The sequence below is a fragment of the Danio aesculapii genome, chromosome 1, assembly GCF_903798145.1.
Source record: "Danio aesculapii chromosome 1, fDanAes4.1, whole genome shotgun sequence".
In the NCBI taxonomy this organism is placed as follows: Eukaryota; Metazoa; Chordata; class Actinopteri; order Cypriniformes; family Danionidae; genus Danio; species Danio aesculapii.
Window position 1 is genome coordinate 49,315,736 of NC_079435.1, and position 25,677 is coordinate 49,341,412.

The 25,677-nt window shown below is 33.6% G+C and overlaps 1 protein-coding gene across 1 annotated transcript; it reads left to right on the plus strand.

Moving 5' to 3' along the window:
• The first annotated feature begins 1,272 nt into the window (after window positions 1-1,272).
• On the plus strand, window positions 1,273-24,875 carry iqce (IQ motif containing E). The gene is made up of 21 exons (XM_056461917.1): window positions 1,273-1,718; window positions 3,495-3,539; window positions 3,714-3,759; window positions 4,266-4,418; window positions 5,172-5,306; window positions 6,587-6,657; window positions 7,488-7,601; window positions 9,098-9,148; window positions 9,255-9,325; window positions 10,541-10,613; window positions 11,435-11,475; window positions 11,575-11,744; window positions 13,662-13,717; window positions 13,802-13,992; window positions 14,479-14,586; window positions 16,178-16,271; window positions 16,356-16,472; window positions 16,563-16,664; window positions 19,063-19,166; window positions 20,043-20,134; window positions 23,118-24,875. Exons 1-21 carry the CDS (start codon window positions 1,668-1,670, stop codon window positions 23,267-23,269), a joined length of 2,037 nt encoding a protein of 678 aa, XP_056317892.1. The 5' UTR covers window positions 1,273-1,667; the 3' UTR covers window positions 23,270-24,875.
• The last annotated feature ends 802 nt before the right edge of the window (window positions 24,876-25,677 follow it).

Sequence of the window (25,677 nt, forward strand, 5' to 3'; positions counted from 1 at the left end):
GAGCATCAGAATGGGGAAGAAAGGGGATTTAAGTGACTTTAACCGTGGCATTTTTTTTGGTGTCAAAAAGGCTGATCTAACTATTTCAGAAACTGCTGATCTACTGAAAATTTCACACACAACCATCTCTAGGGTTTACAGAGAATGGCCCAAAAATGAAAAAATATCCAGTGGGTGCAAATGCCTTGTTGATGCCAGAGGTCAGAGGAAAATGGCCAGGCTGTTTCCAGGTGATAGAAAGGCAACAGTAACTCAAATAACCCCTTGTTACAATCGAGATATGCAGAAGAGCATCTTTGAAGGTCCAACCTTGAGGCGGAAGGGCTACAGCAGCAGAAGACCACACCGGGTGCCACTCCTGTCAGCTACGAACAGGAAACTGAGGCTACAATTCACACAGGTTCACCAAAATTGGACAATAGAAGACCTGAGTATTGTTGCTGACCATGTACAACCCCTTTATGACCACAGTGTACCCATCTTCTGATGGCTACTTCCAGCAGGATAACATGCCATGTCATAATTATCTCAGAATCATCTCAGACTGGTTTCTTGTACATGACAATGAGTTCACTGTACTCAAATGGCCTCCACATTCACCAGAACTCAATCCAATAGAGCACCTTTGCGATGTAGTGGAACGGGAGATTCACATCATGGATGTGCAGCTGACAAATCTGCAGTAACTGTGATGCTATCATGTCAATATGGACCAAAATCTCTGAGGAATATTTCCTGTACCTTTTTGAATCTATTCCATGAAGGATTAAGGCAGTTCTGAAGGCAAACGGGGTCCAACCCGGTATTAGTAAGGTGTACCTAATAAAATGGCCGGTGAGTGTATATATATGTGTGTATGTTAATATTCGTTTTATTCTGATCACTAGTCTGATCAAATTTAATTCAATTATATTATGTAATATGTTAATAATGTTCTAATAATGTACAGACAGACAGACAGACAGACAGACATACAGATAGACAGATAGATAGATAGATAGATAGATAGATAGATAGATAGATAGATAGATAGATAGATAGATAGATAGATAGATAGATAGATAGATAGATAGATAGATAGACAGGAAGGGGATAAATAAATGCTATAGATAGTGCCTTAATGAATAAAAGAAATGGAAAGAAAAACAATCCAAAAACATTTTAATTTCTACTTTGTAAGAGTGAAGCTGTACTTCATCCAGATCACCGCTCATTTACTGTGTGCGCAAGTGGTGCGCAGCGTTGACGCGCTTAAACACGTTTGGTTTTCTGTTTATTGTCATGTTAAACATTTTCTGTTGCTTGACGACAATAATGCCCATTACATCCGTACAGCGACGAGAGACGCGAAAAGAGGCTGAGCAGCATTACTCTGTTACCTGTATAGCTTTCAAACACAATATCGACGCAGGACCCGCTGCTTTTCCTAACGGCGACATCAGCAAACCGCTGCATCTTGGGAACCTCTTAACAAAACAGACCCATTTCACAGCTCGTTTATGCTGTTTGATATCAGGATTTATGCACATCTGTGAAATATGGCGACACCATAATACGCCGACATTGCAGGTCGTAACTCCATAAATCACACGCGATGAGAGAGTGTTATGGTTCCTTTGTTTGTAAAAGGTGATGATAAAATAAAGACAGGTATCAGATAGGCTATAATGTCTGTAGTAGTTGGAGAACTTGTGACTGAAGAGGAGGTGGAGGATCTGGTAAGTACATTAACAGTTTTTAAACCGCAACAACACTCACAAAGTACTTTTGTATTGACAATGCTAATACCTTGAAGTACAGTAACGTTACCTCTTACAGAAACATGTGATGCATCACCTGGATATCTACTGTATTTCAGCCTAATTTCCATGGTGTATAACATGTCAAGAAAAATCAAACAACTTTGATCCCATACAGTTTTAGTTAGCTATGTAGATTACATGGTAAATTAATATTAAACATATTTAGTACCATGGTTTATATTTGAAATCAAGCAAATAATCTCTTAGCCTATACCGTTGAAGTCAGAATTATTAAACCCCCTGAATACTGAAAACCCCCTTTATTTTTCCCCCAATTTCTGTTTAACGGAGAGATTTTCTCTACACATTTCTGAACATAATAGTTTTAATAACTCATTTCTAATAGCTGATTTATTTTATCTTTGTCATGATGACAGTAAATAATTTTGACTAGATATTTTTTCAAGACACTTCTATACAGCTTAAAGTGACATTTAAAGGCTTAACTAGGTCAACTGGGTTAACTAGGCAGTTTAGAGTAATTAGGCAAGTCATTGTATAACAGTGGTTTGAAAAAATCTAGCTTAAAGGGGCTAATAATTTTGTCCTTAAAATATTTGTTTTAAATAAAAAACTTCTTTTATTCTAGCCAAAATAAAACAAATAAGACTTTCTCCAGAAGAAAAAATATTATCAGACATACTGTGAAAATTTCCTTGCTCTGTTAAACATCATTTGGGAAATATTTAAAAAGGAAAAAAAAATCAAAGGAGGTTTAATAATTCTGACTTCAACTGTATATATATATATATATATATATATATATATATATATATATATATATATATATATATATATATATATATATATATATATATATATATACACACACAGTGGCTTGCAAAAGTATTCATGGTTTAAAATAAACATATTCATGTATTGGAATGGCCCAGTCAAAGTCCAGACCTAAATCCAATAGAGAATCTGTGGCAAGATCTGAAAACTGTTGTTCACAAATGCTCTCCATCCAATCTGACTTTGCTTGAATTGTTTGGCAAGGAAGAATGGGCAAATAATTCAGTCTATAGATGTGCAAAGCTGGTAGAGACATAACACAAAAGACTTGCAGCTGTAATTGCAGCAAAAGATGGTTCCACAAAGTATTGACTCAGTTGAGCTGAATACTTGTCAGGCAATACACAAACACATTCATATATAAATTGTAGTAATATATATACAGTTGAAGTCAGAATTAACGGAGAGACAATTTTTTTCAGCACATTTCTAAACAAAATAGTTTTAATAACTCGTTTCTAATCACTGATTTATTTTATTTTTGTCATGATGACAGTAAATAATATTTTACTAGATATTTTTCAAGACACTTCTATACAGCGTAAAGATACATTTAAAGGCTTAACTAGGTTAATTAGGTTAACTAGGCAGGTTAGGGTAATTAGGCAAGTCATTGTATAATGATGGTTTGTTCTGTAGACTATCAAAAATATATAGCTTAAAGGAGCTAATAATTTTGACCTTAAAATGAATTTTTAAAAATTAAAAACTGCTTTTATTCTAGCCGAAATAAAACAAATAAGACTTTCTCCAGAAGAAAAAATATTATCAGACATACTGTGAAAATTTATGTATATAATAAATTGAAGCAAACCAATATTTTTTAGTGTATAAAATAAGATTTGTAAATTAATTGTATGTGGACACAAAAACTAATTCTTCTTGTGTGTTTTACAGGCAGAGGACAGTCTATGTAGCAGCTATGTGTCTGACACTGAAAAGGTGAGATCTTTAGCTTTTTGGCCGTTCAGGTTCAATGGTTCTGCTGAAGTGTTTTGATTCTTGGATCTTTGTATCAAATTTATGTAACATTGAAATATGTACCAACAGTCGCCCTTAAAAATAAACATGCACTTGAAATAAACTGAAATATCTAATTGTTGGATTTGATTTCAGCAACCAAGAAAAAAGAAAGTTTCTGGCAGACCACCTCCTTCTCCTAGTAAGTGTTTTTTACAACACGCCATCACCTTTTTTTAATTTATATCAACAAAGCATTATAGATAAATAAGAAATGTTATACTGTATACAATCACTGCAATTCGAAAACGTCAGAAGGAGGTTTCTGAAGTCTGTTATGCACACCATGACTGCATTAATTTGATTAAAAAAACAGTAATTCTGTGAAATAATTGTACAATTTCAAGTGTCTGAATTACTGTTATTATCATTACTAAAATCGGCTGTGCTGCTTATTGATTTTGTGGATGTGGACTGTCTTACATTTGTTCAGATTTCTTTGTTGATTAGAAGGTTCAGAAGAACAGCATTTATTAGAAATAGAATTATTTTGAAACCTGCTTTGTAATTTAACATATAATTGCTTAAAAATCTAATGAATTCCAAACATTTAAACACTGCACAATATTTTTTACATTGCAAAAAAATGTCTTCAGAATAATGAATAATTTGGTTTAAGTGGAAAATGTGTTCATTCAAATCTTTCAGGGTCGCCATATCTGAACAGTGCAAACTTGCAACTGAAGAGAGCTCCAGCTGCATCATGGAGGACAATGAAGGGGTCGCAGGTCCAAAACTGTAAAACCCCTCCAGCTGCTCCACCCAGAGATGTCTGGCTGCACTTACATGATGATGGACATGGTTGGACCCCCTTTTTTTTTTAATTATGTGGCTACAATTTTACATTGTATTCTCCTTTTTTTTTTTTTATTATGTTACACTAATATGCACTACTGTTCAGAAAATCTGTCTTTATTTGATCAAAAATATGGTATTAATTGTAAAATTTTAAATCATTGATGCAATAAAATTTTATTTCAAATATAATAAAATATGATTACAATTTAAAATAACTTTTTAATATATTTTTAATTAATCAGTGAAGTAAATAAATAATGTTCATGTATTTTAAGGTGGGATTTATTCCTTGATGGCAAAGAAGATTTTTTAGCATTATAACTTATCAGTTTTTAGTGTCACATAATTCTTCAGAAATAATTGTTAAGCTGATTTGATGAAGTCAACATTATTAATTAAGCTTTTGAGAATTTAGTTTTCAAAGTTTTTGTGTGAAAAGTGTAACAGACTACATTGATTTTCTTTTTTTGTTGTAATTTTTTAATGCAATTTTTGATCAATGTAAATAATCTGTGCAGAATTATTTATTTTAAAAAATATGACCTAAAATTGCTGAATAAATTGTACTTTAGTATTTTTATTTTTTGTTTTAAAGATATTTAAATATTATTTACTGTCAAACTAGCTGAAATTCAAATCATTTGATTGCATAAATCATTTCATAAAGCAAATCTGATCTGATAAAACGTATAGCTGAAAATCTGTAAATGTGTTTCTAAAAGACATGCAATGGTAGTTTCAAATTCATTTCCACAGGGTCATTGTCAAAATCTCCAAAAGTCATGGATTGCAGTATCACACAGAGCAGCATTTCCAGTGCCAGAACACCGGAATACTTGAAGGAGGCCTTAGGAATGAAAAAGCCCAAATATTCCCGCTCTGCATCCAATGGTGAGATAAAATCAATAAATCAGAAACAATGGTGTTCTGAAGTAACTTGACATCCTCCACCCCCCACCCTCTCTATAAAAAATATATATATATATATATTTTTTTTACTTTTTTGTGTATAACTATATATATTTATTTTTGTGTATTTATTTACTTATTTGCTTTACATTTATTTTTTTGTTTTTTCTTGTAACTGGAAAAGTAAATAATTCTAATCTAAAATGACAGTGATCAGCATACTTACATTTACATTTACATTTAGTCATTTAGCAGATGCTTTTATCCAATGCGACTTACAAATGAGGACAAGGAAGCAATTCACACAACTATAAGAGCAGCAGTGAGCAAGTGCTATAGACAAGTTTCAGGTGTGTAAAGTCTAAGAAGCAAAGCATTAGTAAAAAATTTTTATTTTTTTTTTTTTTGGAGAGAGAGAGAGAGGGCACAGTTAGTGGTATAGCCAGAGAGGCAGTTACAGATTAGGAAGGAAAGTGGAGACTAAACAGTTGCGTTTTTAGTCGTTTCTTGAAGACAGCAAGTGACTCTGCTGTTCTGATGTAGTTAGGGAGTTCATTCCACCAACTGGGCAGATTGAATGTGAGAGTTCGGGAAAGTGATTTCTTCCCTCTTTGGGATATAACAACGAGGCGACGTTCATTCACAGAACGCAAGTTTCTGGAGGGCACATATATAAGCACACTGCTCAGAAATCTCTCTTTTAAATGTATATTTTAATAGGAAGCTATAAAATATTATATTTGTGCATATACATTAGATTAGTCAGTACTGAATGCCAAATCTGGAGCTTATCTAAACAAAATAACTAACGATAATGGTCCACAAACTAGTACACTCATATTTATATGTTATAGAAAAATATTAAGTACACTAAATACTAAGTTACTAAAGAGGAAGAATAAAAAAAAATAAAAAAAAAGAACAATTTTGTTGAAATTTTGTAGGTTGTAGTTTTATTTTATTTTATTTTGCAGATTTTATCTTTTTAATTAATCTGTTTTGTTTAAATGCACCAAAATAGATTGCCTATATTCACTGAGAAATTGATAAAAATATTTCTTTTCAAATTGGGGTGTACTCAATTATGCTGAGCACTGTATATATAATTTGAATTTAAGTATTTTTCTGTTTTTTTCTCTCTTAAAAAAAAAGCAATAAAGAGAATGTTAAAAGAAAAATCAATCAATGCAACGGTTATTTTTCTGATGATTCTGGCGATGTTACTGTAAATTATTATTTACGTATATTTTATTTTTCACCAGGTTATGTTCCAGGGACCCCGGACTACAAAGACAAGGAGGAGATGTATGATGAAATAATCGATCTAAAAAAGGTAAAGCTGCGAACCCACTCAGTGACTTAAAAGTGTTTTTGAGGATGAGTTTGTAGAATTTTGATTACATCAGACTGCATGTTTTCGAAGAATAGGACTTTATCTCACTTCTACTGTCTGTCCTATATGTACAACAAGGATTAGTGGTTAGGATTAGTTTGTCTTAAATCAAAGTTTGTTAAAAATAGACTGCCAAATGTTCCTGGATAGTGTATTGTCTCTGATGCAGTTTTGAAAATATTAATCCATATAAGTTTATTTTTAGCTATTATTCTACATCATTTGTTCAATGCAATTGGAGGAAATGGTTCTTGAAATGTATTTTAGTATTTCGTAATATGTCGAAAATATATCTGGCTCAAAGACAATTTAGTTTCTGTTTTATATTTGTATAAATTCCACCAGGATAAAGAAATAAAAATGTAATTAACTTTTTTTCTTGCATTTTTAAGTTTATTTTGAGGTCAGAAATATGACGTCAAAAGGATAGTTCACACAAAAAAGAATGTTCTGTCCTCATTTACTCATCCTTTACTTGTTCAAACCAGTTTGGTTTTTTTTTTGCTCTGTTGAACACAAGGAGAAGATAATTTGAAGAATGTTGGAAACCTGTAACCATTGACATAGTAGGAAAAAAGTACTATGGATATCAATGGTTACAGGTTTCCAAAACTCTTCAAAATATATTGTTTTGTGTTTAACAGATATTTTTGGGCAAGCTAGCTCTTAAAAAACTGAACAACTGTAAATTAATCAAAAATAAATATTGCCAAAACTTTATTCCATTGAAATTTGATGCAGCTTTGCGTTTTTTTCCTTTTTTTCCTCAGACTATCCAAACCCAAAAAGCTGAATCAGACAAGATGAGAGCCAAGCTGCGGCGTTTTGAAGAAGAAAGCTGTAAGAAAGACAGGCAAATCGAACAGCTGTTGGACCCAGCCAAGGTAATGAGCAATCCTCTGCAAATCCAGCTGCAGAAATAATCTGGAATTTGATTGCATTTACAGTATAAATGTTTCACACCCCACATAAACTGCACACATGACACAAAGCTGTAGGGTACCTGCAAGTGCGTTCATACTTTCTGACTGAAAAGAATATGATTTCTAGTTTGCCACATTGAGTGTTTGGTCTCACAGTGGCCCTTAATGATGAAGTGTTTCTAAAGAGAGTATTAAAGATAATAACAATTTTCACTGTGATTCATTTTTAAAAATATTATTCACAGGACAGATTTCTGTGTATTCCATCATTCATATGTTTTGAGTACTTTTCTAAAAGAACAATAAACTTGTATTTTAAAAGGAAATTAGACTTGTAGAAATACTAATAGATTTTTTTTTTCTTCGCAAGGACACTTTTAACTGATCAAACGGGACAGTGAAGATTTTACTTTTATTTGTTACAAAAATGATATTTTAAATAAATGCTGATCTTTTGAGGTTAAAGAGATAGTTCAACCTAAAATGAAAATGTTCTTACTATTAAGTCACCCTCAAGTGGATCCAATATTTTATGTTTCTTTTTTCTGTTTAACACAAAGAAAGATACTCGGAGGAAAGCAGAAAACTTGTAACTGTTGACTTCCACAATAGGAAAAACAAATACTATGGAAGTCAATGGTTACTGGTTTCCAGCTTTCTTCAGAATATATTCTTTTGTGTTTAAAAGAAGAAAGAAAGTCACAAAGGTTTGAATTAAGTGAAGGGATGACAGAATTTTAATTTTTGGGTGAACTGTCCCTTGAGAAATCCTGAACAAAAGCAGGCAGAAAAGCTGTTATCAGCCACATAAATAGTAAGAATTGTTACTTGAGCACCGAATCAGCACATTAAAATTATTTTGGAATGATCATTTGATGGGCAGCACGGTGGCGCAGTGGGTAGCACAATCGCCTCACAGCAAGAAGGTCACTGGTTCGAGCCCCGGCTGGGTCAGTTGGCATTTCTGTGTGGAGTTTGCATGTTCTCCCTGGGTTTTATTGGGTTTCCTCTGGGTGCATTTCCTCTGGGTACATGTGAAGTAGGTGAATTGTGTAAGCTAAATTGTCCGTAGTGTATGTGTGTGAATGAGTGTGTATGGATGTTTCCGAGTGATGGGTTGCAGCTTGGAAGGGCATCCGCTGTCTAAAACATATGCTGGATAAGTTGGTGGTTCATTCCGCTGTGGCGACCCCAGATTAATAAAGAGACTAAGCCAAAAAGAAAATAAATGAATGAATGATCATTTGACACTAAATATTGAAGTAATGATCTGAAAATTCAGCATTGGATCACAGGAATGATTAAATGCAGTCTATAGTGAGCATCAAATGCTTCATTTAAAAACATTAATATCTGTCTCTAAGCCTTTGAACAGTATTGCACATAAAATCCTTTTCTCTGAGTGTTTGTTAGTTTATAAATATTTTTGAACATTTATTTTTGCATTAATTACACAGGACCCAGAGTATGCTAGGAGTTTAGTGGAAAGAAAAACAGATCCTAGATCAGTGAGTATGCCTTTATAACAACTGCACATATTCTTACTGTCACATTTGTTCAGATCAATGATTTCAAGAATGATTATAATGTGAAATCAATTATTTCTCTTTTTAGATTATTAATGGACTGAAACAGAGGATTCTGCGACTGGAGCAGCAGTGCAAAGAGAAAGAGAACGCCTTGAGGTTTGATGCTAATTTTATTTATATTTTACATTTTAACCCAACAAACTCGTTTATATTATACAAAACAGGTTATAAGGAATCAATACAACACATTTCACAGAGCTTCAAAGGAGAGTTCACCCAAAGAGGAATATTCTCTCATTATGAACTCACCCTCCACAGTTTTGATTATTTCTGTTGAGTACTGTTGATATTTTAACCAATGTTGGAAAACTATATCCATTGACTTTCATACTTTGTGGAATTTCATTTACAATGGATGTCAGTTGTGTTTTTATTCAACAGAATAAAGTAAGATTGGTTTAGAACCATTTGAGGGTGAGTAAATGGTGAATAACATTTTCATTTTTGAGTGAAATATTCCTGTGAGCATGAGAAAAACAGTTGTTGAGTCCAAGAATTTGACTCAAATAAAATTTCACGTGAAAAATATTAAACAAATCAGTAAAGACTTCTTTTGTTCTTGCTTCTGTTGATGTCTGGATGATTCTCAGGTCTTACAGAAACCTGTGGAGTCCATTCTGTTTGATTGCTGTTGTCTTTAAAGCAAAAGGGGGCATGTAAACATTGAATGTGATTTGCATTAGCATAATATAGTGAACACAAAACATCAATAATAATTTCAAGAGTTCCCACTTTGATATGCTTGGCGTTTAAAGCAGGTTTGGCATGCTGTCCCGGGAGAGAACCCTGAGCTCGGAAATATTTGAGCCTAGGGCTCGATAAGCATTTCAGAGATCCGAGATCAGTTAGGTCTCGAGAGCTCCCCCTTTAGAAAAGGGTGGAAAAGGAGGAGATGGGGTGGACGGGGGGATTTTTCCAAACGAAGATAGAGCAGTAGGGAGAAAACGATCCAATTATAGTAAACTAGGATCACTCTGATTGGATTATTACCGATTACAGATGAGTGGCCAGACGTGCTCAATCATATCACGTGCTCCTCTCGAAATTAGTTTATGAAACTTCACTTAGTGATATATGAAGCCCTGTTCATGCCCTCTCATAAAACTTCAGATTGTACAGATTCCTATTAGAATGAGCAGATTTTACCTACAAATGTGCTCAGAGCAACAGTGTATGTGACTGTATCTTAAACTTGTACGTTTTCTGTTCAGATTTTCACTCGGTTTTATGTTGATACAAATTAGATACTTTTGAACGCTTGTCGAATGTTTGTTGTACTTAAATTGATGACTCGTATATTTTCCTTTACAGTCAGCTTCAGAGTGACCATAAAACTACTAACATGCAGGAAATGAAGATCACTGTTGAAACCTACTTTGAGGAGGTAACTTGCATTGTTTTATGTAAACATACTTAAAGGAATAGTTTCCCCAGAAATTAAATTTACACAATAATTTAAATTGTCCATAGTGTATGTGTGTGGATGAGTGTGTATGGATGTTTCCCAGTAATGGGTTGCAGCTGAAAGGGTATCTGTTGCGTAAAACGCTGGCGGTTCATTCCGCTGTGGCGACCCCAGATTAATAAAGGGACTAAGCCAAACTAAAATGAATGAATGAATGAATGAATGTTATTAGCGACACCGGTGGCCATCTAGTGAACTGCAGCCAGCAAATTGTGCTTCCATTTGTGCACGTGCAAGCGACTGAATGTGATTCAACGCCCCATACTAACAGCGAGGGTTATTTCTTGTGTAAAAAGATGGAAATGCCTCTGAAGCAGTATACTTATAACAACCTCCAGATGCCATTTATGTAACTGAGAGCGATTTTTATGTGAATGTATACATAAATGACAGCAGAGTGAAAACAGCAGTTTAGAAAACATTTGATTATAGTGATGATGACTGATGAGGTCATTGAAATGACACTATTATTATTATCTTTTGATTATAAAGTATATTTGAGACTGGTGACTGTACACAGACCATACAAACATCTTCATTTTTGAGAGTTCTTTACATAAGACAAATTGCCTGCAGACCTTTATAAATAACATAGGAGGCCGGAGGAGGTCTTGTTTTGAAGTTTTGTTACAAGTTAATTCTTCAAACAAATCAAATTTATATCTATCATATAGATCCTTTAACTGTATAGACTTCTTTTTTGGGGCTATTGTGTGATGCTCTTTAATTTTTTTGCTTAGGTTCAAAGATTGCGCACGCTGTTAGATTCAGCTGAGAGAAGGTAAATACATTGATAATTTTATTCAATTTAATGGTCTCTCTTCATTTGATCTGACATGAAGTCTTTATTTAATTATCTGTTTTCTCTTTTTTTTCTCAGTAATAAGGCAGAGAGCAAAGAGAGCAGACGGCAGAACAAGACTCTTAGTACCACAGTTCTGAAACTCACAAAGACTGTTCAACAACTGGAGGACGAGAACCAGGAGCTCAAAAAAGAATTGACCCATGAAGAGATGAGCATGACAGACAGCCCTGCATGCAGAGCCAAGGGTACTTGCATTCACAGCAGAACTAGAAATATTTATCATATGCGAAAATATGTTAATTGTCATTTTAATGATGTTGTTATACATACAGTGTACAGCTATGGAAAAACATTAAAACTCTGCATGAACCAGAAGTTGCTTATTTCAGTATGTTGACATACTTCCAACTGAAATTAAATATTGATTAGGGGCGGAACTTTTCTTAACTAACAGTAACAGGGGCTTAAATTTATTATCATGGCTCTTATATATCCATCACACTAACGTCAACAGCGAAAAACTGCCACTCTAAATGCAGAAGCAAATGGTCAGACTTTGAATAAAAACTTCAATTTGGACAGTATAATTGTTCACCTATACAATAACAATGTGAGCTAGAAAAATAAACACTGTAAATTTAGATTTTTTTTTTTGTTGGAGTTTTTGTTAAATGTTTGTTTTATGTACACCACTGATGATATTTCATCAAAGTGTACAATAAAAATGCAATTCCGAAAAATGTTTGCACAAAATGACAGCTTGTCAAAATAACAAAAAAGACATCTTGATAAAAACCCCCAGAACAGACTGTATGTTCTTCTTGAATGTTTCAGTTTTGAATGAATCAGATTTTAAACAAATCGCTTGAGTAAGCAGTTCACTGAACAGAAACATGAGAATCACTTGCTGCATTTAAAAATGAATCAGCTATTTAAGCAAATCATTTGAATGAATGATTCAGTGAATCACTTTAAAAAGACAAAATCTTGCTTCCACCTACTGGGATTTTCAGTCCCCTATTTAGTTATACAGTGGGGGAAATAAGTATTGAACACCTCATCATTTTTCTCAGAAAATAAACTTCTAAAGGTGCTGTTAACTCAAAATTTTCCTCTGATGTTCGTAACAACCAAAGAAATCCATACATATTCTAAGAAAACAGATCTAATTAGTTTATAAATTATGCGTAATAAAGTGACCCAGGGAAAAAGTATTGAACACATGAAGAAAGGGAGGTGTAGAAAGGCAGTGAAAGCCCAGACAGCAGCTGAAATCTCTCCGTAGTTCTTCAGCAACCCTCTGCCCTTCCTCATTGTAAATTAATATCAGCTGCTTCAGTCCAACATCTGCATTATCAGGATGATGAAGATAAAACCAGGGTGGACATTTTAGCGAAACAATGATCTAAAACACAGCCAAGGAAACTCTCAAATGCTTTCAGAGAAGGAAAATCAAGCTGTAGAATGGCCCAGCCAATCACCTGTCTTGAATCCAAAAGAAAATACAAAATAAAGATCAGATTTGATAGACGAGACCCACAGAACCATCAAGATTTTTACACTCTGTTAAAGTCTGTGAGAAACTCACACCTGAGCAATTGATGTGACTTCCTTCTCTATATGAGAGGCGTCTTTTATAAAGCCTTTTATATAAAGTATTAAATACATTTCAGTAGTTCAGTACATTCTCCTTGTGTCCTTGCATTGTTATTACACACAACTAACTTTTCAGATTTTTTTGTTTTATTTTTATGTTTGTATTGTTTGGGTTTTTATCAAAATCTGGTTCAATTCCATGTCAACAGCTCCTTTAGTAGTAGTATTCCCAGGAAAAAACATGACCTGTTCAATACTTATTTTCCCCATTCTATCTATCCCTGACTGGCTTAAACCTGTCAAATATAGTTATTATCGTTACTAAAAGAAATATGTTGAGGTATCCATTTTTGTCAGTGCTGTTTAACTGTTTCTGCCATAAGAACTCAATTACTGATGAAAAAACTGGAATCACAACTACTACTTCTGGTTAATGGTTATTTTGTCTTGGCTAGTTAAATGTGCTGGAAAAAAGAAAGTCTGAAAATATTGAGGATTTAAGGTTGCCGCACCTGCAAGAGTGCTGAATTCAGTGACATGACAAACCATATTTTTTGGGTTTTCAGGTTATATGGATTGGAGTAAACAGAGACTTGTGCGACGAATCTTGGAGCTTGAAAAGGTTTTTATGTTACTTTAAACTTTATTCGCAAAACCAAAAATCAAATGTATCATGAAAAAGTCATTTATTTATCTCATTTTTTAGAGATTGGAAAAGATGAAAAATCTTCAGATCCCGAAAGCTTCACAAAAGAGCCTAGAAGATACAGAATCGACGAATCAGAACGTAGAGACCGAGCCGTCTATGATTACAGAGAATGACGTGCTTTTGAATGGAGTGGTTACGCAACTTGGAGAACAGAAATCAGAGCTACAGCAAAAACTAACCCAGAGAGAGTAAGTGCACTTACAGAAAATACACTACAATGCAAAACGTTTGGATTCAGTAAGATTTTTAAAGGCTTTTGAAACAAATATATTCAGCTGAAAAAGGTTGCATTTATTAACTCAAAAAAATAAAGTAAAAACAGAAAGATTTGTACAATATAAGAGAGCTGTTTTCTATTTTAATGTTTAAAAGGGCTAAAAAGTCACTACTCCAGTCTACAGAGTGGCAATTTAGAGAATGCTTTAAAAATAAATTGAATATGCAGATTTGGTAATCAACAAACATTTATTATCAATCATAAATTGATTATATCATTAATTCTTTTCTGAATAAAAACAAATACATTATGAAGAGCATTTTTTATAACTACAGAAAATATCCGTAATGATAACTGCATTCATGTCTCATTTATCATACCTTTAAGAAACTTTTTTGAAGTCGTTTAAAATGATTTGAGATTAATTCAGATTGAAATTCTGATTTTGTCTTATAAGTGAGGAGATAAGACGTTTATCTGCTGAAAAGGATGAACGTCTGAAAGAGGTAGAAAATGTGCTGAAGGAGCAAATCCGAGATCACGAGAGCCTGATTCAAACACACAGGTGTGTAATATTAAAATAATGAAGGAATCATTCATTATGAACTGTTGTGCTGATGATATTTTGGAAGGTCGTATGTACTCACGTTTCATGGTATGTATCTTATGTAAAACAAACATGCCATTTACAATTTAAAATTTGTAATTAAAGTTCTTTATATATTGAACATGTTTGTCCTCTTTTAGAGATGTTATTTAGAGTGATTATTGTAGGGAGAGTTTAATTGAATATTTTTTATATTAAACAATAATTACATTTTAGAATTTCTGTGACAAATTATCCTTAAAATCTTGACACTTGTAAAAAAATGTGCCGATATACTGTACTTTATGTGCAGGGTACTTTTTGAAGACTTGAAGGATCATTATTTTAGAAGATTTTAGATGTAACACAATATTTTATCTCATTGTAAACTTTAACTAGCAAAATAATTGTAAATCATTTGTAATAAAAATATATTAATGTATTGTTTACCTTTTTATTAATTAACATTGTGAAAAATTATTATTATTTTCTTTTTTCAATATTAAGAAAGTGTATAAAAATACATAATCTGAAAATTTGCATTAGCAATATTAACCTCTTTGAAATTAATTGAACTTACACAAATTCCATTATATCTTAAACCTACATATTTATTTCTAACATAATCAAAACTATTTACTCTAGTACTAGTTTACACATTACCTAGAATGCTCTTTTTAAACAGTAGGGGAAAAAGTATTCAACATGTCACCATTTTTCTCAGAAAACATATTTCTAATATTTGCTGTTGACTTGAAATTTTCACCAGATGTTGATAATAACCAAAGAAATCCATATATGCAAAGAAAATAATATTCAGTAGTTTACAATTTAAGTTATGTTAAATAAAATCAAATTACAGAGAAAAAGTATTGAGCACATGAAGAAAGGAAGGTGTAAAAAGGCAGTGAAAGCCCAGACAGCAGCTAAAATCTCTCAGTAGTTCTTCAGTAAGCCTCTACCCTTCGTCATCCTTCATCATCCTATCAGCTGCTTCAGTCTTTCATCTACATTACCAGGATGATGAAGATGAAACCAGAGGGGACATTACAGCAAGACAATGATCCAAAACACAGCCAGGGAAACTCTCAAATGCTTTCAGAGAAAGAAAAGCAATCTGTAGAATGGCCCAGCCAATCACCTGACTTGAATCCAATAGAAAATACAAAATAAAGATCAGATTTGATAGACGAGACCCACAGAACTATACTTATTTTATTTTACTAGTAAACATGCCTAATCTTAAACATTAAAATATAAAAATATAAGTGAAATAAACAGCAATATAAATAAATATAAGTGATGAATGATTATTTGGTCTAAAAGTGTTTGCATTTCATGTTATTATTTATGTATGTCTTTCAAATATATAAAATTGAACTCTTCCTACAATAATCACCATAAATAATTGTTCTGAACATCTTTAATGGAGGACAAACGTGTTCAGGATAAAAAGAGCTTCAATTTCAAACTCTAAAAATGTAAATAACATGCTTTGTTGTAAAATAAAATACATACCATCAAACAAATGAGGACACGCATACATTTATATTCATATTTTTATTCACAGACAGGAGATGAGTGCACTGATTGTAGAAATCACTTGTTTAAAAGAGAAACTAGAAGAGGAGAGAAACCTCAAAGTAGTTCAAGATCCAACTCAGGTAATGCTTTCGAAATACTTCTTACGCACACACACAGAAATCACTAAACTCATTAATATGATATTGTCACAATCCATCTCACAGGTTCGAGACAGTTCTTCTTTGTTACCAAAACCATCATCGCCATCAGATTTTGGCACGAAAAAGAAAAACAAGGCAGCTGAGATAATCCAGAAACACTGGCGCTTACACCGTAAACGGGTCGGTGCAACCCCATCAACACATACTGTACATTCGCAGTAAATGTAGCTTATTAAATGTCCTGCTTTGTTCTTTTGTACATCTGCACAGGATCTAGTTCTCTTGCAGTCCTGTCTCAGAGGACATCTGATCAGACAGAGGCATCTGGCGGGACAGAAGCAGGCTGACCTGGGAACTATCCCTGCTGCCATGGTAACCGCTTTTGGTATTTTAACAGGATGCTGACTGTATTTTACACAGCTTTGCCTCTTTTGATCTTTGCATTATATGTTGTTATTGTGCTGATTGGCTGCATTTGATTATTAACAATCTCTAACAGCTGTATAGTTGTACACTGAAGCTAATATAAAGCCATGGAAAGGATTAAGAGGATACTCAAATTCTCAGTTTTTCTGGATTTATGGTTATGTGTTCAGGTAAAACATGATTGTATATTTTATTATGGAGTCGACTGTTGGTGTTTCATTCAAATTTAAAATAAAATTTGTATAAAAAGGCAACTGGTCAACATATGTATACCGTCAAGCCTGAAATTATTTATTCCTCTGGCATGATGTACAAGAGGCATCACTGTGGAAAAAAAAACTTCTTTAAGTAAAATATAAGTAACATTAAAGGCCCTATCATACACCCGGCGCAATAAGGCGCAAGACGTGTTTGGTGCGATTTGTTGCTTTTTTCAGACCAGCGCAACCACACTTTTCACATTTTATGCCCTGTTGTTTAAATAACAAATCCATTTGCGCCACTTTGTGGACTCATGGGTCTTCCGGTCTATAAAGGAGGTGTGTTAAGGCGCATTGTTGTCATGTTGCTATTTTAAAGAACTGAAATAGACAGCGCAATTGGCCAACTAAAAGTTGGTATAAAGTCCAGCGCAGAACGTGCTAGTTATATGCCTATGCAGGTCCAAACGCTTACACATTGCTTAATACAGACAGGATGTACAGCAATAGATAAATATCTTTGCATATGAAAAAAAATTAAAGGATTAAAATATTACAAAAATTAGATTTGTCCACCTGTGGGGTTTTGGAGACGTATGCATCACCATATGGGGCAAAAAAATAGCATTCGTGTTTGGATATAACTTTTTGACCACACTTTGTCATTATTGTTAATTTATTCGTTTTCTGGAAATTAGAACTGAATTTAAAAATAGTTTTGAAAAATCTTAACGGACGAAATTAAATATGTAGGCTAATGGATGTCTTCAGTGAAGTGCATTCAACACCGTTTCCTTATCCACAAAAGTAAAGGAGTAAAGAGTAAAAGTAAAGAGAAAGAATGGAGGAGGCTTGTTTTTTATCCTTGCGCTGCAGATAGTCTGTTTAACTGTTTTCTCGCTAGTGAAGCGTTCAGTTTTTCTATTTATAAAAGTCCGCCATGTAATTAGTGAATGCGACACAACTGACTCTTCGGGAGTCAGAATGGAATGGGAGATGAGACTCTGATTGGTTTAATTTACCTTATCTTCAAAACACACCCATAACTTATTAAGAGATTAGGCACAACCCTGTTAGACCATGCACCAGGGTGCAGACCATATTTTTCGGTCCTTTAAATAGGAATCAGACAAGCCCTTAAAGATTTTGCGCCATGCGCTTTGGACTTTGCCCCTAGATCATTAAAATAGAGCCCTGTCAGAATTTGCCAGAGATATGAATAAGTTGGGGCTTTAATGTATATAATAAAAAATGGCATGCTTTTAGGTTTATTTGAATTATTAAACAAAGCTTTACCAGTGTTTTAACTTTTTAACAGTGAGAATTAATTTCCTCAAACACTGTAATTTATTTAGTTATCGTTTTCTGCCACTAAAAGGCGATTTAAATGACAATATTGGGGCGAATATATCTCAGATACCTTTATGGATTTATAAAAATATGTACCTTTTAACTCATTATATTAAGTAAATTCAGTATATTTCAGAGCAACTTTTTCAAATGGTCTCCTAGTTATTATTTTTCCATAGCTGTATATACCGTATATTGACATTTTATCGACACACGTTATTATTTTTATTCAGCATTGATAAATGACAGTAAAGCATCAAGTGCTTCAGATTTGAATTACAGGAATAAATTATATTTTTAAAAATAAAGGAAATATAAAAAGATTATTTTGATTTTAAAAATGATTTCACTATTATTATTTTATTGTATTATGATGAATTTATTTTTTGAAAGTGAAGTTTTTATTGGTTTCCTCTTAATATAACACACAGTACCATACAAAAATATAACACATCCCATTCAAAAAAAGTCGAACTGGAGTGTAGTATACATATGAAGTATCTTATACTGTATAAATTTCCCTCTTTTGTATATCTTCCACTTTATATCATTACTAATATCTTTTTGCCAATTTAACCTTAAATGTTCAGTTTTTATCATCAAACTTTGAACTAAATTTGTAAAACATGGATACTTTTTGAAGATGTTTTGTGAGTTTGTAAAACTTGTCCTTTTACGAATTTATGAAGTACATTTATTTAAAAACGTTTTATGCATACCCCTCATTTCAAAGATCCATCGCAACAATTATTACAACTGAACTATAATACATTATCTTGATGACCATTTTTCAGAGCCAATCAGGTAAGAGCACTCAAGCCGTACAGGAAGAGGAAGTGACTCTGCTGCAGTCAGTCTTCAGGGCTCATCTCAAACGCAGCACTACAAAGACGGACAGGTGATATACTGTAGAGATATAGTGTATTCACTACTCACATTTCACAAATACTGTATATATTTTATATGAAGAGTTCAGATGCAAAAACCTCTAAATACCATCTGAATCTTCACATTAAAAGTGATGAAAATTACCAATACTTTGCCATGAAAGGGAAATTACTGAACCTAGACATAGGAGCCTGAGAAAAATGTTGATTGTAGAAGAAAAGTTCTGATGGCATTTAGAGGTTTTTACATCTGAACTCTTCATATACAGTTGAAATCAGAATTATTAGCTCCTGTTTATTTTTTTCCCCAATTTCTGTTTAACGGACAGAAGATTTTTTCAGCACATTTCTAAACATAATAGTTTTAATAACTCATTTCTATTAACTGATTTATTTATCTTTGCCATGATGACAGTAAATAATATTTGACTAGATATTTTTCAAGACACTTCTATACAGCTTAAAGGCTTAACTAGGTTAATTAGGTTAGCTAGGCAGGTTAAGGTAATTAGGCAAGTTATTGTATAATGATGGTTTGTTCTGTAGGCAGTCAGAAAAAAATATAGCTTAAAGAGGTTAATAATTTGGACCTTAAAATGGTTCATAAAAAATTAATAACTGCTTTTATTCTAGCCAAAATAAAACAAATAAGATTTTTTTTCCAGAAGAAAAAATATTATCAGACATACTGTGAAAATTTCCTTGCTCTGTGGAACATTATTTGGAAAGTAAAAATTCAAAGGCGAGCTAATAATTCTGACTTCAACTCTATACGTACGTTTTGTTATTTACAGTATATTATAGCACATTGGCAGATTAATATAGTCTGTATTTATTACAAAATAAATGTATTGTCCTTACAAAAATATGTTAATGTGACTTTGCAGTGCACGGTCTGTATCTTCCATACATCAGAAAAAGCAGTATGTCTTACCCGCAGGATCTCAGGCCGTGTTCACGAACAAAACCCAAAGCTCAGGTGATTATTCATCTTTAATAATGTGCTCTGTTCTCGTGAAGAGATCAATATTATCTCATGCTGTTATTATTCTTGATTGTTAATATTTGATCAGTAAGACAGAATAACAAACAGGTCTAAAAACATTCAGTGACCCTGAGATTCCATTTGGATCCTTCTTTAAATCTTTCATGCTAGTAATTTTTCTCTAAAACTTGCAAGTGGATGTTTTTCATTCTATTCGCTCTTCTTGGTGCAACTCTGAATAATAGCAAGGAGGCCACAGAGGAAATAAATCCTACTTATAGTGTTAAGCTACGAGACAAAAGATCAATACCAGGTTAGAGTACAGGAGGCCCATAACTTATTTTTATTGCGCTACCGTTCAAAAGTTGGAGGCCAGTATCTTTTTTTTTTTCAGCAAGGACACGTTAAATTGATTTAAAGTGACTCTAAAGACATTTGTAATGTTGTAAAAGTTCCTGTTTCAAACAAATGCTGTTCATTGAGCATTCAAAAACACACACACAGACATACACACACACACACACACACACACACACACACACACACACACACACACACACACACACAGTCAGATTAACTACTTGTCAACATCATTAATAGGAAGAAACTTGTATTCAGGGACAAATTCACATATTAAAAGGATTCTGAAGGATCATCTGACACAAGCCATGCTTTATCCAGCTATTTTTATGCACATTTTGGATTATTGCATAAAAAATGCTTGATGGAAATGCAAAGATTTTTAAAATGAGCATAAATAAATGTATGCGCATTACTAAGTAGGATTTTTTTATTCAATAAGAAAAAATGCAGATAAACTACGATGGAAGCACTTTTGCTGAATAAATTTCCTTATGTGCATTAAAAAAGTCATGTGATTTTGTTATCAGAGATCAGGTGATGATAAAAATGGGTGCAAAGCCATAAGCAGTCGAGTTTGTCACTATTTGAGGTTACCTAACACATTTTCGTTGTGGTCAGTGCTATTTGCAGCATGTTTCTCTATTTGCATGTGTTGTGAGAATTTGTGTGCGCATGTGTTGTCAAATTGATGAAGAGGCTTTCTCAGTTTGTTAGAGTTTTTTTGTCTAGAGTATTCTTAACTTGCAAGCGCATTTGAGCTTTCTTGGCCTCTGTAGAAATGACTAGGAATAAACACTCAAACTAATAACTGTAGGAACGTGTGTTTATGACTATAAATACAAAAAAATATCATGTAATATGAAAACACAATTTTTGAACATCATTATAACAAGCTGTTTTTTTTTTACTATAAAAAATCCAGAAATCTCAAACTAATGTTACAATTGCTGAGCCCATTATTCGTGATAGAAAAAGGTCAGTAGTTTTGATTAAATAAATGCACATTTGATGAGTATAAGACACTTCTTTATTTTACATAAATTATTACCAAACTTAAAGGGATAGTTCACTCACCCAAACAATTTAAAATCATTTGTTGTTCCTTGTTCTGAACTGGTTTAAGTTTTTTTTCCCTTTGTGTTGAACACAAAGGAGGATATACTTATGTAAACTCAACTGCCACTTTATTAGGTACACCTGTCCAACTGCTCGTTAATGCAAATTTCTAATCACCCAATCACATGACAGCAACTCAATGCATTTAGGCATGTAGACATGGTCAAGATGATCTGCTGCTGTTCAAACCGAGCATAGAAATGGGGAAGAAAGGTGATTTAAGTGACTTTGAACGTGGTGTGGTTGTTGGTGCCAGACAAGCTGGTCTGAGTATTTCAGAAACTGCTGATCTACTGGGATTTTCACGTACAACCATCTTTAGGGTTTACAGAGAATAATCCAAAAAAGAGAAAATATCCATTGAGCGGCAGGTCTGTGGGTGTAAATGCCTTGTTGGTGGCAGAGGTCAGAGGAGAATGGCCAGACTGGTTTCAGTTGATAGAAAGACAACAGTAATTCAAATAACCACTCGTTACAACCGAGATATGCAGACAGCATCTCTGAACACACAACACGTCCAACCTTGGGGCGAATGGGCTACAGCAGCAGAAGACCACACCGGGTGCCACTCCTGTCAGCTAAGAACAAGACACTGAGACTACAATTCACACAGGCTCACCAAAATTGGACAATAGAAGATTGTAAAAACGTTGCCTGGTCTGATTATGGCTACGACATTCGGATGTTAGGGTCAGAATTTGGGGTCAACAACATGAAAGCATGGATCCATCCTGCCTTGGATCAACAGTTCAGGCTGGTGGTGGCGATGTAATGGTGTGGGGGATATTTCTTGGCACACTTTGGGCCAATTGAGCATAGTGTCAATGTCACAGCCTAACTGAGTATTGTTGCTGACCATGTCCATCCCTTTATGACCACAGTGTACCCATCTCCTGATGGCTACTTCCAGCAAGATAACGCGCCATGTCATAAAGCATGAATCATCTCAGACTGGTTTCTTGAACATGACAATGAGTTCACTGTACTCTAATGGCCTCGACAGTCACCAGTTCTCAATCCAGTAGAGCACCTTTGGGATGTGGTGGAACAGGAAATTCACATCATAGATGTGCAGCCGACAAATCTGCAGCAACTGAGTGATGCTGTCATGTCAATATGGATCAAAATCTCTGAGAAATATTTCCTGGACCTCTTTGAATCTATGCTACGAAGGATTAAGACAGTTCTGAAGGCAAAAGGAGGTCCAACTCTGTACTAGTAAGGTGTACCTAATAAAGTGGCCGGTGAGTGTACACTATAAACCAGTTGCCATTGACTTCCATAGTATTTTATTTCCTACTATGGATGTCAATGGCTACTGGTTTCTAACATTCATCTTGTGAGTAAATAGTAAGGAACTTTTCATTTTAAACAAAAGTGTGTACTGAATGTGTGATAACGCCAGTATGTGTGTGAATGATCTGCCATAATACAGTATTGTCACTCACCTGTTTAATGTAATGACAAACATGATTTTCGTTTTGTTGGCGTAAAGCAGGCGTGAAGATCCACCAACAGGAACCAGCCACTGAAAACCCAAATAGCGTTGATTCAGACGACTCTGATGACATCATCGTGTCTCCTTCACGGCCACTGAGAAAAAGAGAACAGCCTTTCAGTTGTCCTTTCAGTGCCGATGACTTGATTTAGCTCTTTGGTTGATTCAAAGGCTGCTTTTTCTCTCATAACTTGGAACGTGCATTATTATCTGAACAAACAAACAAATAACGACTTGTATTGGCAATAATCACTGTTCAGAGGTTGATATATTATTTGATTTTTCATGTTTTAACACTATTTTTTTCTGTTAAGGTCATATTCCTCACGACTTCTAGGAATTAAAGCTTTTTAAGCCTCTTTAAAAAAGGGACACATTTCTTAAAGGGATAGTTCACCCCAAAATAAAAATGTACCAAGGTTTATGAGCTTTGTTTATCTGTTGACTATAAAAGCATACACTTTGAGTTTGAAGAATGATGGAAACCGGTAGCCATTGACATCCATAGTAAGAAAATAATCTACTATGGAAGTCAGTGGTTACCGGTTTTCATCGTTCAGGTTTGAAACAAGTGAAGGGTGAGTATATGATGACAGAATTTTCATTTTTTAGGGTGAACTATGCCCTTTAAACTTTGTCTTCACTCTCCAGAAGTGCCTTTTGTTGAATGATCATGTTTCAATGAGGATCAGGGATTTATTACTGTTTGTTTACTTCTCATTGTAGATCAAAAGACACATATTACTCTAAACATCACATCCTGTAAGGTCTATTTAAGCCATTGTGTGCATTTAAGTTGCACCTCAGATTGATACAAAACTGCTGTGACTTTCCACAAGTGTAGATGGTGTAACATTCAATTGCAGATGAAAAACATACAGTAAGTGCTGTAAATGGCTTCAGTGTTTTTGTTGTATATGTTTTGAAACCATGATAGCACTGAATTTTTTTTTTGATTTTGTTGAAACTGAGTTTGCTCTGACAGTATGTAGTGTTTTGTGTCATTGTGCTCGAATTTCTGCTATATTTTTCTTTATTAAATTTAGTTTTCTCTGGTCTTTTGACATTTGTGAGAGGGAAAATATCTTCATTCTAATCTGACTAAAAGTTTTGTTTACTATCTGATTATTATTTAATTCCACACATAAAGTTCAGTTCTCAATAGTTCTACCTATTGATGATGATATTTTACTGATAAAACAAAGATATGGCTGCTGCTATAATAATAATCAACAAGTTCCATCTAACAAAACCACCTTGTTGTTTAAATATGAATGACTTCTGCCTGCTGCTCCTACAGGGCCAGACAGAATCTGTAGACCAAGCCCATATATGTTGATTTATGCTGAATGATTTTGATACACATTTTTGAACACATAAAATAAAAAAATGCAAGGTTTACAATCAAAATCCACTTAAAACTACTTGTTTGATAAACAAAGCTACAGCAGGTCTCATATAATACATTCTCTCAAAGACAGAAAATATTACTTTACAAGTTGTATTGCACACAAATTGTCTAAATGTTTGCATATAATTCAATAATAATAAGAGTCAAATAAAATAATATAATATAAATATATATAATATAAAAATAATACAAAAACTGCATAAATATATATGTACACATAAGTAAATAAATAGATTGATGGCTCAGATATCATCTGGGACTAGTTATGCACCATTTGTTTTCAGGCCAAACCACACCTTTTGACCATTAAAGAACATTTTCCCATGTGAGAGATCCAATGTTATGGTGAGAGAAGATATTTATGTGCTAAAAATATCATTTTTTGAAAATAAATAATACAAAGCATAAGAAAAGTTACAGTCTCATTTTTTATTTGAGATCCAATAGAGACAATTTCAAAGTGGTGTATCGTTGGCCTACATTTCCTGCTTGTTATCAAACTATTTCATAACTGCAACAAGAGGCAATCATAACTTAATGTAAACACAGCTATCACAACATTATTTATCAATATGTGGCTCATTTTGGACTCTCGGAAGCTATGGAAATTAAAAATAAAACTAGGAAATCCATTAGGACCATCGTTTTTGTTTACATCCCTCAAAATGGTCTGACACTGTCGGGTTTTATTCTTGTGCAACAATGGGTCATTTAATGATTTTACTTAAGAAAAGTAACATTCATTCATTTTCCTTTGGCTTAGTCCCTGATTTATCAGGGGTTGCTACAGCGAAATGAACCGCCAACTGATCTGGCATATGTTTTACACAGCTGAAACCCAGCACCGTTCTGGGAAACGAAAAGTAACATAAATACTTATATTTTTGTCAATATTTTATTGGGTTGTAACTATTATAAACGCAGTAATGCATGTTTTGTCTAAATTGTCCAATTGTATGTTATTACATTTTAGTTATTTATAAATTACAATGTTTAGGTATAAATTATGCTCATTTATGCTATTATTTTTGTTAAAATTCGAAGTTAATCAAATAAGAAATCCCAATCGCGATTCAGTATGCAAATTATTGCGAATAGACTGACCAATCGGATCAATACAGTTTGCACTTCATTTTTAAAAATTTAACG